The sequence below is a fragment of the Sminthopsis crassicaudata genome, chromosome 1 (assembly GCF_048593235.1).
Source record: "Sminthopsis crassicaudata isolate SCR6 chromosome 1, ASM4859323v1, whole genome shotgun sequence".
Taxonomy (NCBI): Eukaryota; Metazoa; Chordata; class Mammalia; order Dasyuromorphia; family Dasyuridae; genus Sminthopsis; species Sminthopsis crassicaudata.
The window spans coordinates 477,754,097-477,772,466 of record NC_133617.1 but is presented as its reverse complement, the minus strand read 5'-3'; the positions used below and the strand labels follow the sequence as shown (position 1 = coordinate 477,772,466).

Below are 18,370 nucleotides of genomic sequence, written 5' to 3'. Positions count from 1 at the left end.
AGAAAGGCAGGGAGAAAAGAGGAAAAAGAGGAGAAAGGAGGAAAGAAGAAAGTGAAGGAAGAAGAGAGGGAAAAGAGATGGGAAGAAAGTGAAGAAGGAAGGAAGGGAGGGAGAAAAGAAGAAAGAGGGAAGGGGAAAAGGAGGAAAGAATAAAATGAAGGGAGAGAGGGAGGAAGATAGGAAGAGAAGGAGAAGGAAGGGAGGGAGAGAAGAAGGAAGAAGAAAAGATCAGTAACATTAGGGAAGAGTCCTATCTTCCATCAGAGAGATGGTGAGGATTCATGGACAGGGCTTATAAGTTGAATATAGATATAGATATAGATATAGATATAGATATAGATATAGATATAGATATAGATAGATATCTAGATATACGATCACATAAAAGTTAATGATATAATTATATAAGATAATATAATTACAATAGATAAATCATATAACTTAGAGACGAAAGAGAGTTTAAATATAGTTTAATTCAACCACTTTATTTTACAGAAAGAAAACAACGACCCAGAGAATGAAATAACCTGTTCAAAATCTCACAAGCAATAAGTAACAGTCTGAATTTGAACCCAGGTTCCCTGGCTCAAAATTCACTCTTCTTTCCATTCTATGACATTGTCTCATAATTTGTATTTATTGATTTAGAACCAGTTCACTATACTGCCTTCTTCTCCCTGATCATCTCCTTGAGTCCCTATTGAGTTCCTAGTACTACTGTAGTACTTTCCCCTCTCTCTCCTCTCCCAGGATTACCCTGCTATTCTACATCCCACATGAGCTCTGACCAGCTCTGATGATGATGATAATAGGAACACATTAGTTGGAGTTACCTATTATTACAACATTGATATTTACCACCCCTACTTTTTAGCAGGTTTTTAAATTTTGTGGGGGAGGTGAAGAGGATGTGTGAGGGTGAGGGTGTGTTAGATCTATGTATTACTGAGCTTTTAAAAACAATGAATGATTTACCTGATAAACATCCCATTTCATTGTTAGGAGGGAGAGAGTGAACATCACAGGTTTGAATATGTCATTCCCCTGCTCAAGTAGATTCAGTAATTCCCTGCTCTAAGATCAAATACAAATTTCCCAGTTTGGTATTTAAAGCTTTTTACCATCTGGGGTTAATCTATCCTTCTAGAATAATTTCCCATTACTCTCTCTCATGTACTCTACATTCTAGCCAAGTTGGTCTCCTTGCTCTTCCTTTATTTATAACATTCCATCTGTCATCTCTGTGCCTTTACAAGCCACCTGCCATGGCTAGAAGGTCTTCACTTCTCACCTCAGGATTTTGTAAATCCTAGGTCCCTTTAAGGTTCAGATCAAGCCCCACTTTGTACGTACATGAGACCTTTCTCCCTCCCTCTCTTCTTTCCTTCCTCCCTCCCTCTCTTCTTTCCTTCCTCCCTCCCTCTCTTCTTTCCTTCCTCCTTCCTTCTCTTCTTTCCTTCCTTCCTTCCTTCCTTCCTTCCTTCCCTCCTTCCTTCCTTCCTTCCTTCCTTCCTTCCTTCCTTCCTTCCTTCCTTCCTTCCTTCCTTCCTTCCTTCCTTCTTTCCTTCCTTCCTTCCTTCCTTCCTTCCTTCCTTCTTTCCTTCCTTCCTTCCTTCCTTCCTTCCTTCCTTCCTTCCTTCCTTCCTTCCTTCCTGTGTGGCACTCACTTAGGAAGTTAGATCTCTGTTCCTAGGGCTTTTGCAAAAAGTAATAATTCATTAAATAAATAATGCCATTTGGTTGACTATTAAGTCTTAGAAAGGACACCAAGAGCAACAGCTAAGGAAAACCAACTATAGCAGCACAAATTATTTTATAAATTAGTTCTCTCATGCTTTGGGCTAACAAGCATCTTGGTAATAATCTGAGATCCTCCAACAACTCACCTAGAAAAGCTTTCCCTCCAATTTGTTTAGCTAGAAAGAGAAGCTTTTTGGAGAGATCTAGGTTGAAAGAGATACTCACCCTGAACCTCTGGGTATTTGGCCATGAGCAGGATGGCCCACTGCAAAGAGGTAGATGTTGTCTCAGTGCCAGCCATCACCAGGTCAAGGATGGAGGCGACAATGTTTGCATCTGAGAAATAGGTCTCCTTTGGTTCCTTCAAAAACAAGAGACCTTGGTTAGTGTCACAAGCAATTTCTCCAGGCCACTGCTCTGGGATAGCAGGTGGTCAGCACCATCTTGAAGCCTCCCCGGCTTCTTCTCATACTGCCTCCATGAGTAAGCATAGTGGGCGTCTAGATAGCATCATGGATAAAGCACTGGCCCAAAAGTCAGGAGGACCTGAGTTCAAATACGACTTCAGACACTTAACACTTATTAGCTATGTGACCCTTGCCTCCAAATTGCCTTCAAAAAAAACCAAACTCAAATACATTCCATTTCTTTGAGAAAGGAACCCATAAGTGCAAAAATGTTTGTGGCAGCCCTTTTTGTAGTGGAAACTGAGTGGATAAACCATATGTGTGTATAGAATGTTATGGAATATTATTGTTCTATAAAAAATGATCAGCAGGATGATCTTGGAGAGGCCTGAAGAGACCTACAGGAACTGATGCTGAGTGAAATGCATAGAACCAGGAGATCATTATACATGAGTGAGCATGGCCCTGAATTTGGCATTGTGCTCAAGTGTTAGACATTTGGGTCTGCATCAGAAGGGTAAGAATGTGCAAGGAAGGAAAACACCACAAAGCTTCAGAACAAGAGCATGAGCAAAGCAATATGATATTTTTTAGGATCGTAGTATTGAGCTGGAAAAGAATCCCAAACCCACCTCGCAGCTAAATGCCATGGTAGATAATGAACTAGATTTACAATCAAGAAGAATCAGCTTCAAATCCTGCCTTAGACATTAGTTGGGCAACACTTAATTTATCTGAGCCTCAGTTACCTCATTTTTCGATTAATAATAGCATCTACCTCCCAGTGCTGTTGCAAGGATTAAAGGAGATTATAAATAGTACTATTTACATATGCTAATAGTTATTATATTATATTGTTATATAAACACTTGCTAGTTATTATATACTATGAATGTTAGTAGTAATTATTATTGTTGTTGTTATTAATCCAGAAATCACAGGAGTGGTAAGCATCAGAGAGGGGATTTGAACTAAGATCCTCCTGCTACAATGTTGGTGCTTAATCCCCCCTTCCCCTTGGAGGTCATTTTATGTGAGAATAGATTATACAATTATACATATATGCAATAATTATACAATTATACAAAACCAAACTATATGTAAATGTCATAAAAAGATAGATATTTATATCCTGCCCAGCTATTTCATATAATTAATTAGATGTGGTCCTTGAGAACAATCTAGGGGAGACCTACTAGTTAAATATGAGATAAGATTCCTTTAAAAAGTATAAATTACTAGAAAAGTCATGAGAGGAACAATGGACTAAGGAAATCTGGGTTCTAACAAAAGTTCTACCACTGTGTGACCTTGAGGAAATATTTCACCCCTTGGATCTTTGGTTCCTAGCCAATAAAATGAGGATTTGGACTAGTTGATCTTGAGGGTCCTTCTCAGCTATGCTGAAGGGTACAATATCATTACCTCACTCTGCTTCTGCATCAAGGCATCGATGTAACTGGTGATATATCCTCCAGGGATGTGCTGTTTACTTGCTGCCATGTGGTTCCTTATAATGACTCGCACCTCTTCTACTTTCACTAGGATTGTTTTGTGAGGTTTGAAGAGCCATCCAAGGAAGGGGTAGAAGTTAAATAGCTAGTTTTAAAGGAGAAAAAACACTAATCAATCCATAAGGAAGAACAGATAGAATCTAGGATGCTAAACCATAAAGCTACTGACAGATAGATGGAAAATTCTCTTTATGCTGATATTCAGGGGCTAAAGTAGTAGCTGCCTCCTTTCCCCTAGTACTGCTCTAACCTTTCCCTCATCCTCTCTACCCCAAATTTCTGGGTGGTTTTTACAAATGAAACAGTCTAAGGAGAAACCTGAACCCTCTGGTTAGTGCCTAAAGATCTTTTATACCCAATTAGCATCTACTTGGGTGTAAAGAGAAGAAATGAAAGAACAATGAAAAATATGGAGTTTGAAGACAAAGTAGTTATTGAGAGAGGGGGGAGGGGAATGGGCAGGGGCTGTGAAAAGCTCTGACTTGTGATTTTATAGGGATAGGCAACAACAGGTAAAGAACTTTCTTTACCCAAGTAAATCACTTCTCTCCAATTTATAGTATCAGAGTGGCTTGGAGCACCAAGAAGTTGTCAGGGTCACACAATCAGTGTGTGTCTAAGGCAGGACATGAACCCAAGTTTTCCCAAATCAGAGGCCAACTCTCTATTGTTTAAGTCACTTTATTATCAATATATTAAATATATAAAATATATAAATATATAAAAATAGATGGATGGCTGGATAGATGGAGGGGTGAATAGATAAACGGATGGCTGGACAAAAGGAGATAGACAGACAGACAGAGCATTTATTAAGAGCTTACTATGTTCCAAGCACTGTGCTAAGCAATGGAAATGCAAATGCAGTAAAACAATGTTCCCCCTAATCTCAAGAGTTTATATTCTAATAAATAAAAACATAAAAGGGAGCTGGAAAGGCAGTTCTGGGATGATTACCCATGTGGATTATGGTTATTGGTTAAGAGGTAGAGAACTAGGAAAGTGAGTTGATCTGGGAATGAAAGTCCCTCTTGAAATAAAGGAGAGCAGATTCCAGGGCATGGAAGCATGCTCCATGGGGCCAAAGTTCCTGATTAGGAGAGTGAGTTAAGTTGGGAGTTAAGTGAGCATGACCACAATCATTCATAAGATGTTGATCAGAAATAAATAATGATAGACTTGCTTATTTGAGAAGTTCCATGCCCTTAAATGGGGAGAGTATATGTGGAGTTTATTTCTTATTTTTGTCTTTTTAATTTAATTTTTTGTTTTTTGAACTATTTGGGAAAAAGTAGTTCTAGATATTTGGGATTAAATCTCATAATTTACCACTTGGAAATATATAAGAGGAAAGGCACTTCTATCAATCAATCAGTCATCAACAAACATTTGTTAACTCCTTTCTTTGCAGAGATCAGGGGTTATGGGTGTGAGACACTGAACATATTGTTGGGTTTGATTACAGAATTGATTTGTTTTGATGAACTCATTTCCCCCCCCCCTTTTTTTTTATTATAACAATACAATGGCTCTCTGGATAGGGAAGAGAGAATTCATTTAGAAATAAATCTTCTATAAAAACAAATATAATAGAAATATTTCAAAATTAAGGGAAATAAGTTTAAAATAACATATATTCATTGGTATTCTGCCTAAAAATTTCAGAGAATGTGAGAACAGGAAAGAGCCTTGGAGATCACATAGCCCAATCCTTTCATTTTTCAAATGAGGAAACTGAAGCCAGGCCCCAGAGAAGTGACATAGCTTGCCCAAAGGCGTACATCTATAAATGACAGAGAGACTAGAATCCAAATCTCTTAAGTCCTAGTCCATGTATCTTTCCATGAGGTTCAAGAAAAGTTTCCTAAGCATGTGTAATTTATTCTCTGTACCTGAGAATATTTCCATGTGGTGTTAGATATCCAGATGCAAGACAAAATTTTCTATTTGCTAATTCAGAGATTTCCAAATATTCAAATGTTTAGTTTGGTGTGAAAACCAAAGGGTTTTTTCCCCTTTTCAATTCCTCTTCCAGATGTCTAGCATTGTGCCAACTCAGTTTTACTTACTGGAGAGAATGTGTACTGATTTAGAAATAAAGAAAAGCAAAGTGGGCTTAATAACTATGTGTTGCAGAGGAGATCAGGGGTTGGCAACATGGGATATGCAGTTTATAATATGGCATGATGCTTTTGGGAGCAGTGAAGGAGGCAGAGACTAACCTTGAATGATCAGAAGGTCTTTCTGAATCCCCACACTTGCTAATGCCTTCTCAGACTCCCTTCCATTTATACTGTATCATCTATGTATCTAGTTTCAGGTTATCTTTCCTATTAGTTATGGGCTCCTTAAGGACAGGAATTATTTTTGTCTTTCTTTGTATCTCAAGCACTTAACACAACTCCTAGAACATAATAAACATCATTAATGTATGTTGATTAACTATAATATCTTCCATAGAATTGATCAAAAAAAAATTGCATGAATGAGAAGGGTGGTAAGTCTAGTTTATAAAAGTGGAAGACTATAGCTGAGAAACATTGCATACACTGAATCTACATGTTGGACTTGTGTTTACATATTTATTTTGTTGAACTGTTTTTTGTTTTTTTTTTTCATTCTTTTTTATTTGTTATTAGGGTTGGCTTTCTGGATAGGGGACAGAAGAGGACTATATTAGGAAAGGAGGTGAGGTACAAACCAAATATTTCCTTTAAAAAAAAAATGAAAGGAAAACAAGGGTGAAGGAAAAGTCAGTGAGTGAATAGCCCGTGAATGTACCCACCCTATTCTGGGGGGGGGAGTAATTAAAAGTAAAGGTAAAGGTAAAAAAATTAAAAAAAAATCTGTTTCACATCTGATTGTAGAGTGCTATCTAATTGCAATTCATAGTCCTGGAGTGGACTAGACACCATTGGTTTTCTATATTAGAACTTCCTGATTCCTGTCTCTACTCACAGAACCTTCCCTCTCTCCCTCTCCCCCCCCATGTTCAAAGTTGGTAACAAGCAAGTCCTATATCTAGTCCTTAAGTTCAAACAATTTGCTGCTTCCTGTCTTAGATCTTGAGTAGAATCACTCAGTTGGAAGAAATAGGGATATTTAGCCTGAAGCCTTAAGGGGAGCATGAGGTAGAACATGTAAGTTTCTTGGAAGCAAGAATTGGTTTGTTTTTTTCATTGTATCCCCAGTGCTTAGCATATTGTCTTTACAAAGCAGGTGCTTAATAAATATTTTTCAATTGATTGATTGAAGTCTGTAAAGACTGTCATATGGAAGAGAATCCCTCTGCTTGGCTTCTAGGATTTCTAGGACTCGGAGCCAAAGAAGTATATTTAGATTTGTTTGTAGGGAAAATTTCCTAGCAATTAGAACTACCTCAAAGTGGAGTGAGTTGCCCTACCTCAGGAGGAAACAGATTCTTGCTCACTTGGGTCTTTAAACAAAAGTTGAATACTCACTCCTCAGAGATGGTGAAGAAGACTTTGTTGTTCAGATGTGAATTGGAATAAATTTTATGATTTTATTATTCCTAGGACCCTCTCAGTTCTCAATATCAAATCCATATCTAAGGATAACTTTTTTAAAGTGGAAGAAAATAATGTAGAAAAGTACTTAGAATGGACAGAAGGAGGAGAAGAAAAGTAAAATCAGACTGACAAAGAGAAGGGAAATAGACAAATATTCTGGAGGAGGGGGAACATTAATCATAGTCTCTGATGATTTCTCAGTTTTATTGGTCTTAACCTTAAGACTCAAATGAAAATTCTATTGAGTTGTCCAACATGTTATGCCTAGTGCCTAACCAAATCATTAGGATTGTTACCTGAGTGGATGACTGGGGTAAAAAATTTAAAGGGCACTGATAACATCAATTGCTATCCTAATTGTCCTAATTGTTGGCCCATACCCTTCAAGCACAGTGGGAGACAGGAATGGATGGCTTTTCCTCTGTAGGTTCCATCCTTTTCCAGCCCATCCTCTATGAAAGCAGTAGCCAAGGATATTTCTTCTGCTCTTACTTTCTGGTGATATCTCAGGGCACCAATCCCCAGGTGGAGCTATCCCTTGTCTTCATCTTGCCCCAAGTGCATTAATTGCTAGTTAAAGCTTTGTTAGCAGTGCTTACCATTAGCACAAAAGAGGAGGGAAGCTACTCACATGGAGGAAGGGAGAGCCCAGAAGAACCATAACTTCATCTATTAGTCTTAATAAAGTTACAAATGTTGGGTCTTGATAATCAAATCTGTCTCCAAAGAGCAGGAGAAAAGTGACATTGGTGGGTGCCATGTTGAATAGTTTCAATTTGAAAGGCTCACCTGAAAAGGCAACAAACAAACAAACCCAACAATCCTAAAACATTATCTTTAGAGTATCAAATTTAAGTTCTCAGACAAACTGGTATTTAGCAAAAAAAAAAAAAAAAAAAAAAAAATTGGAATCAGATCTCACCTTTTGAAAGACTCTATCAATCCTGCCAGGAAACTAAATTCTTCCAGAATCTTCTTCACTAAAAGCTTTTTCCCCCATCCCAAGGTTATGCATGCTTGACATGGTAAATTTGCGAGTTGTTTTCCATAGTTCTCCAGATGAGAAAAATATACCTGTGGGGTGAATGAATGTATTACAAGTTATTCCTTCACTAGAAATTGTTCATCACCCCAGTCCCCTTCAAAATTCCTGCCAAAACAGACAGCTGTGTGTGTGTGTGTGTGTGTGTGTGTGTGTGTGTATGTGTGTACACATATTTAACCAGGAGTCTGAAAGCTATATTGCTAAAATAGGGCTTCAAAGACAAAGGACCCATGACCTTGAGACATACTTCTTCAAAAGCATCCATCTAGCTCCTAATCCAGAAGACCCTATTCTATGATCCTATGACTTACTATGTGACTTCATAGCTATCATTTCTGGTGTCCATTTCCTCATCTATATATAATAGTTATTAACTTTATATGACATCTTAAGAATTACAAACCAATCTACGTATTATCTCTCTAGTTTGCTCCTCAAAATGCCTCTTTGAGATAAGTGCTATTATTATCCTCAATTTACAGAGAAGGAAACTGAGGCAGAGAGAGATTAAGTGATTTGCCTTGAGTCACACAGCTAATAAGTATCAGAGCCAAGATGTGAATTCAGATGATCTACCTGATTCCAGCTCCAGTGCTCTATACACCACACTACCACCTAACTGACTCTGGGGAGTGTAACCACTCCAAATGTTGACATGGACTATTTCTGCCTGACATGTGGTAAAGCCTTCCAAGTTCATGTTAGTCTGATCAGTATAGTCAAATACATTGAATCTTGTTTCCAACAAGTAATGCCATTTTGGTCCTCATCAAAAATGAAGCACAACCACCATTGAGGAGAATATAATTGTTATAGTTTGAAGGTTTAATGATTTCAATAAATCACCTTGTAGAAGGCAGTAAAAAAAATTTTATTGATATTTTGATTCTTACATTACCTTTATATCTGAACATATCCCTCCCCTGTCCAGAGAACCAGCCCCTTGAACAAAGGGTAAAGGAGAAAAGGGAGAAAAACAATATTGAGAAATGGTACATCACCCTCTTTTGGGTTTATCTGAGGCTCTGCCTCCATGGTCCCCCTTCTCTACGAAAAAAGAAAGGGGCTATGTTCTAGGTTGGGCCTGACTCTGGTCAGTCCCCTGGTACTTTAGATTTAGAAAGGGGTTAGGATATTGTTCCTACCACAAGATGCCTTCTCATATCTTTTCTTTGGGATTGAGTTTGGTCATTATAATTGCTGTATTAAGTTTGAGAGATTTTTGATTATTCTTTCCACTTAAGACTGCTGTAGTCAATATAATGTTTTCCTGTTTCTGCTTCATTTTGAAAATGTTAAAATACTATATAGATGTCTTGTTGTTATTGATTTTGTTATTGTTATTATTGTACTAAGTGCCTCACAGGGTTTGATGAGTATCACATGAGATAATATATATCCAAAGTCCTTCGAAAAGGATAAAGTTCTCTTACAACACAAGATAGTATTGTAAAAGAACATGGAATCACTTTTTTCCATTTTTGGGGGCTGAGGCAATTGGGGTTAAGTGACTTACCCAGGGTCACACAGCTAGGAAGTGTTAAGTGTCTGAGGCCGGATTTGAACTCAGGTCCTCCTGACTCCAAGGCTGGTGCTCCATCCACTGCACCACCTAACTGCTCCTTTCCATTTATTTTTAATCTAGTCTTTCATTTCCTTGAGACTCACAACACACACTTGTGTGTATATATATGTTCCTAGGCCCGAGGGGCACATGTTTAAATGCATGGCCATACTATGCAAAATTACAAAGGCAAAATTTCAAGAAATAGCTGCCTTGGTTGACATGGGTCCTTAGAGTGGGGAGAGGTACATCTGGCAGGTTCTCCATTTCTTCCCCCCCCTCCCCACTCAATGTTGTCTCAACCACATACCCTGACCTTCCTGAATGCGTTGGAATATAGGAATGGGTGGTCGGTCAGCAAACTCCTCAGCAGAGTTGACCAATGCCTCTTTCACAGCCTCATAACCAGTCAGTACCACCATCTTTTGGATACCAAAGTGAATGGTGAAGACGGGGCCATATTTCTCTGAAATCTGGGCAGAGGAAGCAAAGATCATACCATCAGTGAAAAGAAAAAAATATGGTTAAGTCATAGTACACAGGTATATAAATATCTTCTCTTACTAAACCCTAGGATTCTTCTGGACTAACGTGCACATTGAAAAAACATCATAAAAGATTAGATTTGGATATTACCATAGTGACTCTATGTCTAACTCCTTCATCTTGGTCAAACCTGGGTTCCTTGATTCTTGGATCAGGGTCCCTTCCATCCCATGATATTGTCTTTCACAAACCACATAAATGTATAAACCAGTACATTTTTTTCCCTAGGTTCCGTGATACTCCAGAGTTTTGCAGAAGTTTGCAAATTTGACACCTCTGAAATCCAATACTCTTATTTTTACAGATAAGGAGACTGAGGCACAAAGGAGTTAGGAGACTTTCCTGCATCACACAAGTATTAAACAGAGAGCTGGGATTTGCACCCAAGTCTTTTGGCTTCCAATCTAGCATTTTCTCCACTAAGATAGCTGCCTTTCTCCTCTTTGTGCCATGTAAGGCACAGGGAGTAATATAGAATGGTGTAGTTAAATTAAACCTTAGTTTCTAGTCTATCTAGTCCAGTTTCATAGATGAGAATACTGAGTCTTGGGGCCACACTCAGTGGCTGCTAAAGATCATACAGTTATCAGTGTTAGAGTCACATCTAAAATCGAGTTCCCCAAGCACCACAGCAGTGCTCTTTGCATTACATCATAAGTGATTTTCTTGTCTCATTTTAAATGGGGTCAGCTTCAGAATGTCTGTTTTAAAATTTGGAGGAATTTCATGTTCAGAGGTAAAGAGGTGACTGAAATTAGTGGCCCGTGGTAAATAGAAAGCTGGGGTTGAAACCAGAAAACTTAACATGTACTGTTTGTCTGATCCTGAGCAAGCCCCGCCCCATTTCTTTTAAAATAATATTTTCTTTTTTCCAATTAAAGATGTATTTAACATGTAAAGATGAATTTTAACATTCATTAAAAAAGATTGAGTTCCAAATTTTCTCCTTCCCTCTTCTTCCCCCTTTCTAAAATGGTAAGCAATTTGATACAGATTTTATGTGTGCAACATATAAAATGTATTGCCATATTAGTCATGTTGTGAAAGAACAAACAAAACAAAAGGAAAAAACACATTAAAAAGTGAAAGTAGTATGTTCCATTCTTCATTCAGAATCCATCAGTTCTTTCTCTGGATGTGAATAGCATTTTTCCTCATCAGTCCCTTGGAATTGTCTTGGATCATTGTAAATCATTCCCAGTTGATCATCATGTGATGTTGCTGTTACTAGGTATAATGTTCTCCTGGTTCTGTTCCTTTCATTTGCATTAGTTCATTTAAGTGTTTCCGGATTTTTATGAAATCTGCCTTTTGTCAATTCTTATAGCACAATGGTCCTCCATTATATTCATGTCCCACAACTTATTCAGCTATTCCCAATTGCTGGACCTCCCCTCAATTTCCACTTTTTTGTCATCACAAAAAGAGCTGTTATAAATATTTATATACAAGTAAATCCTTCCCTCTCCTTTTAAAAAGTCTCTTTAGGATACAGACCCAGTAATGGCACTGCTAAATCAAAGACTATGCACAGTTTGATTGCTCTTTGGATATAGTTCCAAACAACTCCAACAATAATGCATTAATACTCCAATTTTTTCCCATATCCTTTCCAACATTTATCACTTTCCTTTTTCTGGAATATTAGCCAATCTGATAGATGTGAAATGTTTTAATTTGCATTTTTCTAATAGTAGTGAATTAGAGCATTATTTCAGATAAATCACTTGTTTTTTTGGCACACTAGGCAGCTTTCTAAGATTAAGTCACAGGGAAGGTACCAACCTGCCTTGTTAGACGGTTTTCTCACTTGGGTGTTTCTTATTCCATTTAAATCAAGTCATGTGCCTATTTCTCTCTTGGAACAAGAGAAAAGTTGATGAAAGATTTCTCTGGCAACATATATGTGTGTGTGTGTGTGTGTGTGTGTGTGTGTGAATGTGGCTGTGAGCGATGGAATACACCTTGAAGAATGATGAGATTGGTGAGATAGAAAGGGATTAAAGGGTGTCAGTCTTGCTGAGCTGGTACTTTCTCTAATTCTCCTTTCATTCTTAGTCACAGGAAATGAGAAAAAAATGACAAGTAGGGTTTACCAAATCTCATCATCTCCTTTGGTGTCTTCTTCCTAGGTAAAAGAGACAGAAGACTTGGCAGAAGAATATTACTACTACTTTTTGCTTTTGAGCTACCATCATCAGTGGAAAAGAGGATTTCTGAGACATCTGCTGTGTTGGGACCAACTCTGGAGAGATACTGATCTCATCTAAAGTCACATCAATTAGACCATTAGACTCTATCTAATGCCATCCAGCAGATTTCCAAGCCATGTCTCCATCTTCATTGTCTCCATCATCAGTGTACATGAGCTCAGTTAAGGAAAGCTACTTTTTATATTGGATAATACATTTAACAAATAATTAGAAGGATAAATCTATTACCCACCCCCCAAAAAAATCTAGGCCATAAAATTCAATTTAAACCAAATTAAAATTTATGTTTGCTTTATGGATGCCACTGTTGTAAATAACTGAATTGTCTTATGGATTACTATTGTTAAAAAACCCAAAACATATAGATTGGTTCTTTTCAGCAATTCAGTGATGCAAGAAATTTGTATAAGCTTTGGTTGGAAAATGCCATCCTCATCCAGAGAGAGAACTATGGAGACTGAATGTGGATTAACACATACTATTTTCACCATTTTTTCCTTCTGTTTCTTTTTTTTCTGTTTTTTCCCTTTTGTTCTGATTTTTCTTTCCCAACATGACTCACATAGAAATATGTAAAAAGTGAATGTGCATGTATGACCTTAACATTTTAAAATTAATTTTAAAAGCACATGTCACTGGAATAGGACATTATATTATGTTGTTACTGTTGGCCAAGAGCTCCCTCTCTCAAGGTAAGGCCACAAGCATTTATTAAGCACCAGGCATTGTGCTAAGGATCAAGGATACAAAAAAAGGGGTGGAGGGGGAGAGTGTCTACTTTCAGGGTACTCACAATCTAATGGAGGAGACATCACACAAACAATTATGTACACTTCTAATCTAGTACCCCATATCTCTGAGCAGAGTAGGATGGTGGTCATCATCCCCAACCTCTCGCTTCCCCTCCTGGGAAGAATGAAAGTCCCTCTTGGAGAAAGGTCAAGGAAGTAGAGACTAGAGATGTCTATTCTACCTCCCTGGGAGCCATACACAACAAGCCTCCTTTACAACACATGGACCTCCTCATTACACATGTGAGTGCCCCTTCTTTTGGGACATATGATTTGTGAAAAAGGAAAAGAGACAGGCCAAAGGGGCTGAACCTGTGATTTTATCTGTATGGGGAACCTGAGGGGTCCATTGCCTAGGGGGATTGAATAGGGGGGAAGTCACCTATGGATGCTTATCAAGTATGTGTTGAGCACAGGATATGACCTCAGATGATTTGATCCAATGACAAACCAGAGGGTTTATGTAACGGGCCAGAACTCTGGAGAAATATACTTGATTCTTACAAGGTGTTAACTCAGTAGAATTGATGAGGCAATGATTATCTAGTTTGGCATGTGACTAATAGTTCTCTAGTTCAGTATAATTGATTTATCTTACAACAAATAATGGTTCCCTAGTGATATAATGATTGGCTTATATTCAGTATACTGTAATGATGTAATTGTAATAGAGCATGGGACAAACTCAACCAGAGACAGAGAAGACTTGACCACCATCCTGGTGGCTGTCCTGCCTCCTGCATTCCTCCAATGAAATCAAGACCCATTCTGGAGGGTGTCCAGAAAGCTAGCCCGGCCTCAGGCAAAGGGGACAGACTGTAAAGGAGATAATAAAGACTTTGGACTCTATTCCTGACTATTCTTATGGTGATTATTCTGCTGAGACCAAGGCTGGTCCTGAGACCTCCAGAAAGCTAACCAGAACATTACAGATTTATTAATTATGGTCAGATCTACAAATTCCTCTAGCCAATGCAAATTGCAAAGTTTTTGTTTTTGTTGTTCAATTATTTCAATCTTGCCTGATTCTTTGTGACCCCATTTGGGTTTTAGTTGGCAAAGATACTAGAATGCTTTGCTATTTCCTTCTCCAACTCCTTTTACAGATGAGGAAACTTGCCCAGAGTCACACAACTAGTAAGTGTCTGAGGCCAAATTTGAATTCAGATCTTCCTGACTCTAAGGCTGGTGCTCTATCCATTGTGCCAACTAGCTGCTCCTCTTTCTTAGGAGTTTTATTAAAAGGTGTTGGGCCTTATTGATGGAATAAAAATCCAGAAAATCTGGATACAAGTCCCACCTTTGAGACATATTGACTGTAGCATCTTGGACAAGTCTAAGATTATAACTCACAGAACAGTTGCTGATCTGCCCAGGTGGAGAGCATTTCCTTCTATGTTTAGTCACAGGTCTTGGCATTTTTAAAAAATGCTCTATTAAAGGCTTACTGTTAAACATCACTGAAGTCAACTAAATTTGCTGCAAAACTATTTACATTTGAATTATTTTATGTGGGTAATAATTTCTCCCTCTAAGTCTCATTAGGATATTTCTGTCAACTCATTCCCATTTATTTTTCCTTTTACCAAGTAGTACTTAGCGTGTAGTCCCTTCTTTTGGATCTGTTTTCTTCCCTACTTTGAATTCTTTCATAAAAGCTTTTCAGAATTTCATTTTATTTTACATACTTGTTGGTCTTTCTTTATTATTGGTATCCTGAGAACCTATCACAAAACCTGACATGCCTAATAAATACTTATTGATTGACTGATTGCTTTATATTAATCCATTATATCAATGTGCCACAATTTATTTAACTATTCCTTTTCCTAACATTGAACTTATTTCTGTGGTAGATTGTTTTTTTTTTTTAAATCATGTTTGATGCTGCTATGAAAATCTTTGAACAGAAAGATTTTTTTTTATTTGTTTATGATGCACTTTAAAGCATATTCCCAACATTGGCTTAAAAGCTATGATAATTTTTTCAAAGGGTGGGCTAGATAATGTCATGGTACTGGTCCTAGAGTCAAAGAAGAAATCTTCTGAGTTCAAATCTGGCCTCAGGCATGTATTAATTGTGTGACCCTGGGACAGTCACTTAACCCTCGATCTATAAAATGAGACGGAGAAGAAAATGGCATACCATTCCAGTACCTCTGCCAAGAAAACTCCAAATGGGGTTGCAAAGAATAAGTCATGATTAAAATGACTAAACATTATTTTTATTATTATAGCTTTTTATTTACAAAATATGTGCACGGGTAATTTTTCAACATTGACAGTTGTAAAACTAAACTTTTTTTTTTTTTGTAATTTCTTGCAATGACCATGTAGTATCTGTTTGTCTTTTACTTTCTACAGTTTCAGTTAGTTCAGAATTAATGAGAATAAATAATCCTGAATTATTTGCTAAGACCCTCAATCACTAAGGCAGTTCAAGTATCTTCATTTTCAACAAAGGTTGAAATAGTTATCTATTGGACCCTCAATTGACTAAAAATTTAAATTAGCTAGAAAATTAATTGCCTGAGGGTTCTAATATATCTGGTAGTCTTACTGCATTCTATGCTTAATCATCAATATGGTACTGTGGGAGGAGTACCAGTCTTGGAAATGGAAGGCTTTGTTTGGAGTTCCAGATCAAATTCTAACTAACTTTGTGATCTTAAGCAAGACATCTTAATCTTTCAATGCCTCAGTTTCCTTTTTTGTCAAACAGAGATAACATTTACAATATTTCTCTCATAAGGTTATTGTAAGAAAAGTTTTCTGTAAATGTATGCTATTAAACAAAGAAAGGAAAGAAGTCATAAGAAATTTTAATGGTTTGCCTAAGGATACCATGAGTCACTAGTTGAGTATATGCCAAATGAGCTGGTCTCATGCATGGCCAGGGATTACAGGATCAAAGGATTATAGATTTAGAACTGGAAGAGAATGCAGAGGTCATGGAGTTCAACCCTTCCTTTTACAGATGGGGAAACTGATACACATAGATGTTAAGTGATCTGTTAACTCCTCATTGCTATAGATCACCAAAGGAAACATAAAAGGATGAAAAGAGTTCAATGCAAATCCACTCCCACTATCAGAAAACCGTTTGAAAGACGTGTTCTCCTTATGGGTGCTCCATTAGTAGACAATGCATCAAGCAGCTTACGTGACCCAAGTCAAAATTTGAGAAATAAGATCTCTCATTCAGACTATGGATCGAAAAAAGTAAAATTTAGAAAAGACATTGTGTGCGCTGAGAATTCAAGGAACAGAGAGGGGCAGGGAAGAGAAAGAGGGAGGAAGGGAAGGAGGGAAGGAAGAAGAAAGAAAGGAAAGGAAGGAGGGAAGGAGAAAAGAAGGGAGGAAGGGAAGGAGGAAGACAAGGAGAGAAAAGAGAAAAAAGAAAAATCAATGAATAAATAAAATAATAAATGAATGAATAGTAGACACTTGAAAAACTGGAACTCAGGTAACTGGAATAAAGAATTAATAGGAAAGGAAGGGATTAATATGTTTTTATATTCCTCTACTTCTAGAGGCCAAAGTGATTGATAAGTATGGAGCCATACTTTGAAGGAGAAATAGATGGCAAGAAGAGAGACTTGTAGAAAAGATTTGGCCTAAATGATTAATTACAGGAGTCTCCTGAGCTCAGTACCTATTTAGTCAAGCACCTTGAACTTCACTTTTTTTTTTTTTTTTTTTTTTTTGAGAGGCAATACCAGACAGGAGCTGGAGAAACAGCAAAAAGATCAGTGTGGCTGGATTGTAGAGGTGTAGAGAGGAATACAGTTAAAAAAAAAATTCAGAGTTAGGAAGGGACCAGCTTGTGAAAAACTTTAAATGCCAAACAGTATTTTATACTTGATCCTAGAGGGTGAGCAGCTGGGTGCTGCAGTGGGTAAAATGTTGGCCCTATGGTGAGGAAGATCTGATTTTAAATCTGGCCTCAGACTCTTACTAGCTGTGTGACCCTGGGCTTAACCGTATTTAACTCAGTTTCCTCATGTGTAAAATGAACTGGAGAAGGAAATGGCAAACCTCTCTAGTATCTTTGCCAAGAAAACCTAAATGGGATCAAGAAGAGTCAGACAACTAAACAACTAAAACAGCTACACAACTGTAACTAAACAACTACAAAAGAGGCAATAGGCATTCCTACACTGACACCCCTCTTCCTTTTGTTTCTGGACAATCAGATCCATCAGGGCTCAAGTAAAGTCCCCTTTCATTCTGAAAACTACCCCCAGCTAACAATGTTCTCTCATCAGGGTCTTATATCACTGTTGTTCTCTATACCCTTGATAGATAATTGTTGAAATGAATAGTGGGAAGTTATTGCTAGTGTTCCCCCAAAGCCCCCTTAGCATCACAGTTTCATTCCTACTAGACTGGAGGAAGCTAGAAACAATGATGTCCTGGGGTTACCAGTCCTAGAAGAATCTTCCTGAGAGAGGAACTGGTCCCTGGAAGGGGAAGACAGTCAGTCCTACCTTCATAAGTGACTTGTCTTGCCTCCTGAGATCCAGCAAGTGAAGATTCCCAATGAAAGGGAGAGGGGTTGGCCCAGGAGGCCACTTCCCAGCTGGCTCTTTGGGTCTCCTGAGGAAGCAGAACAGCCCTCCGAAGAGCAGAGTCCCCAGCAGAGCAATCCCAACAGGGTCTGACAAGAAAAAAATAAGGAATGACATGGTTAATGGAGGCCTGTTGAGCAGGCAAGGAAGGTGCCCCAAGGATGGCTGTCCCACCACGGTCTGTCCCAGAGTGCAAGGCTTACTTATATGCCTTCTCTGGGAGTGCCAGAAGCACTCCACCCTCTTTGCTCACCTTGGAGAATGTGGAATAAGCAGTTTGCAAGCTATAACCAGGAGCAAAAAGGTTTAAAGTTACAAATGTGGTATGTAGGTGAATGAAGACTCTGAGAAACTGAGCTTTAGACAAGAGACAAGGCAGTGTGGGCATCCACAAAGAATGTGCCCTCTAATTTACAGGAAAAAATATTTCCACACCTATTGCCTATTTG

The 18,370-nt window shown here is 38.0% G+C and overlaps 1 protein-coding gene across 1 annotated transcript in view; it reads right to left on the bottom strand.

Annotated features, from left to right (window-relative positions):
• The window catches only part of CYP2W1 (cytochrome P450 family 2 subfamily W member 1), a 30,726-nt gene extending 12,632 nt beyond the window's left edge, over positions 1 to 18,094 (bottom strand). Inside the window, 7 exon segments of the mRNA XM_074281111.1 lie at positions 1,966 to 2,101; positions 3,573 to 3,746; positions 7,823 to 7,991; positions 8,126 to 8,175; positions 8,177 to 8,265; positions 10,111 to 10,273; positions 17,841 to 18,094. Coding sequence (XP_074137212.1) covers positions 1,966 to 2,101; positions 3,573 to 3,746; positions 7,823 to 7,991; positions 8,126 to 8,175; positions 8,177 to 8,265; positions 10,111 to 10,273; positions 17,841 to 18,038 — 979 coding nt within the window. The 5' untranslated portion in view covers positions 18,039 to 18,094.
• Between the last annotated feature and the right edge of the window lie 276 nt (positions 18,095 to 18,370).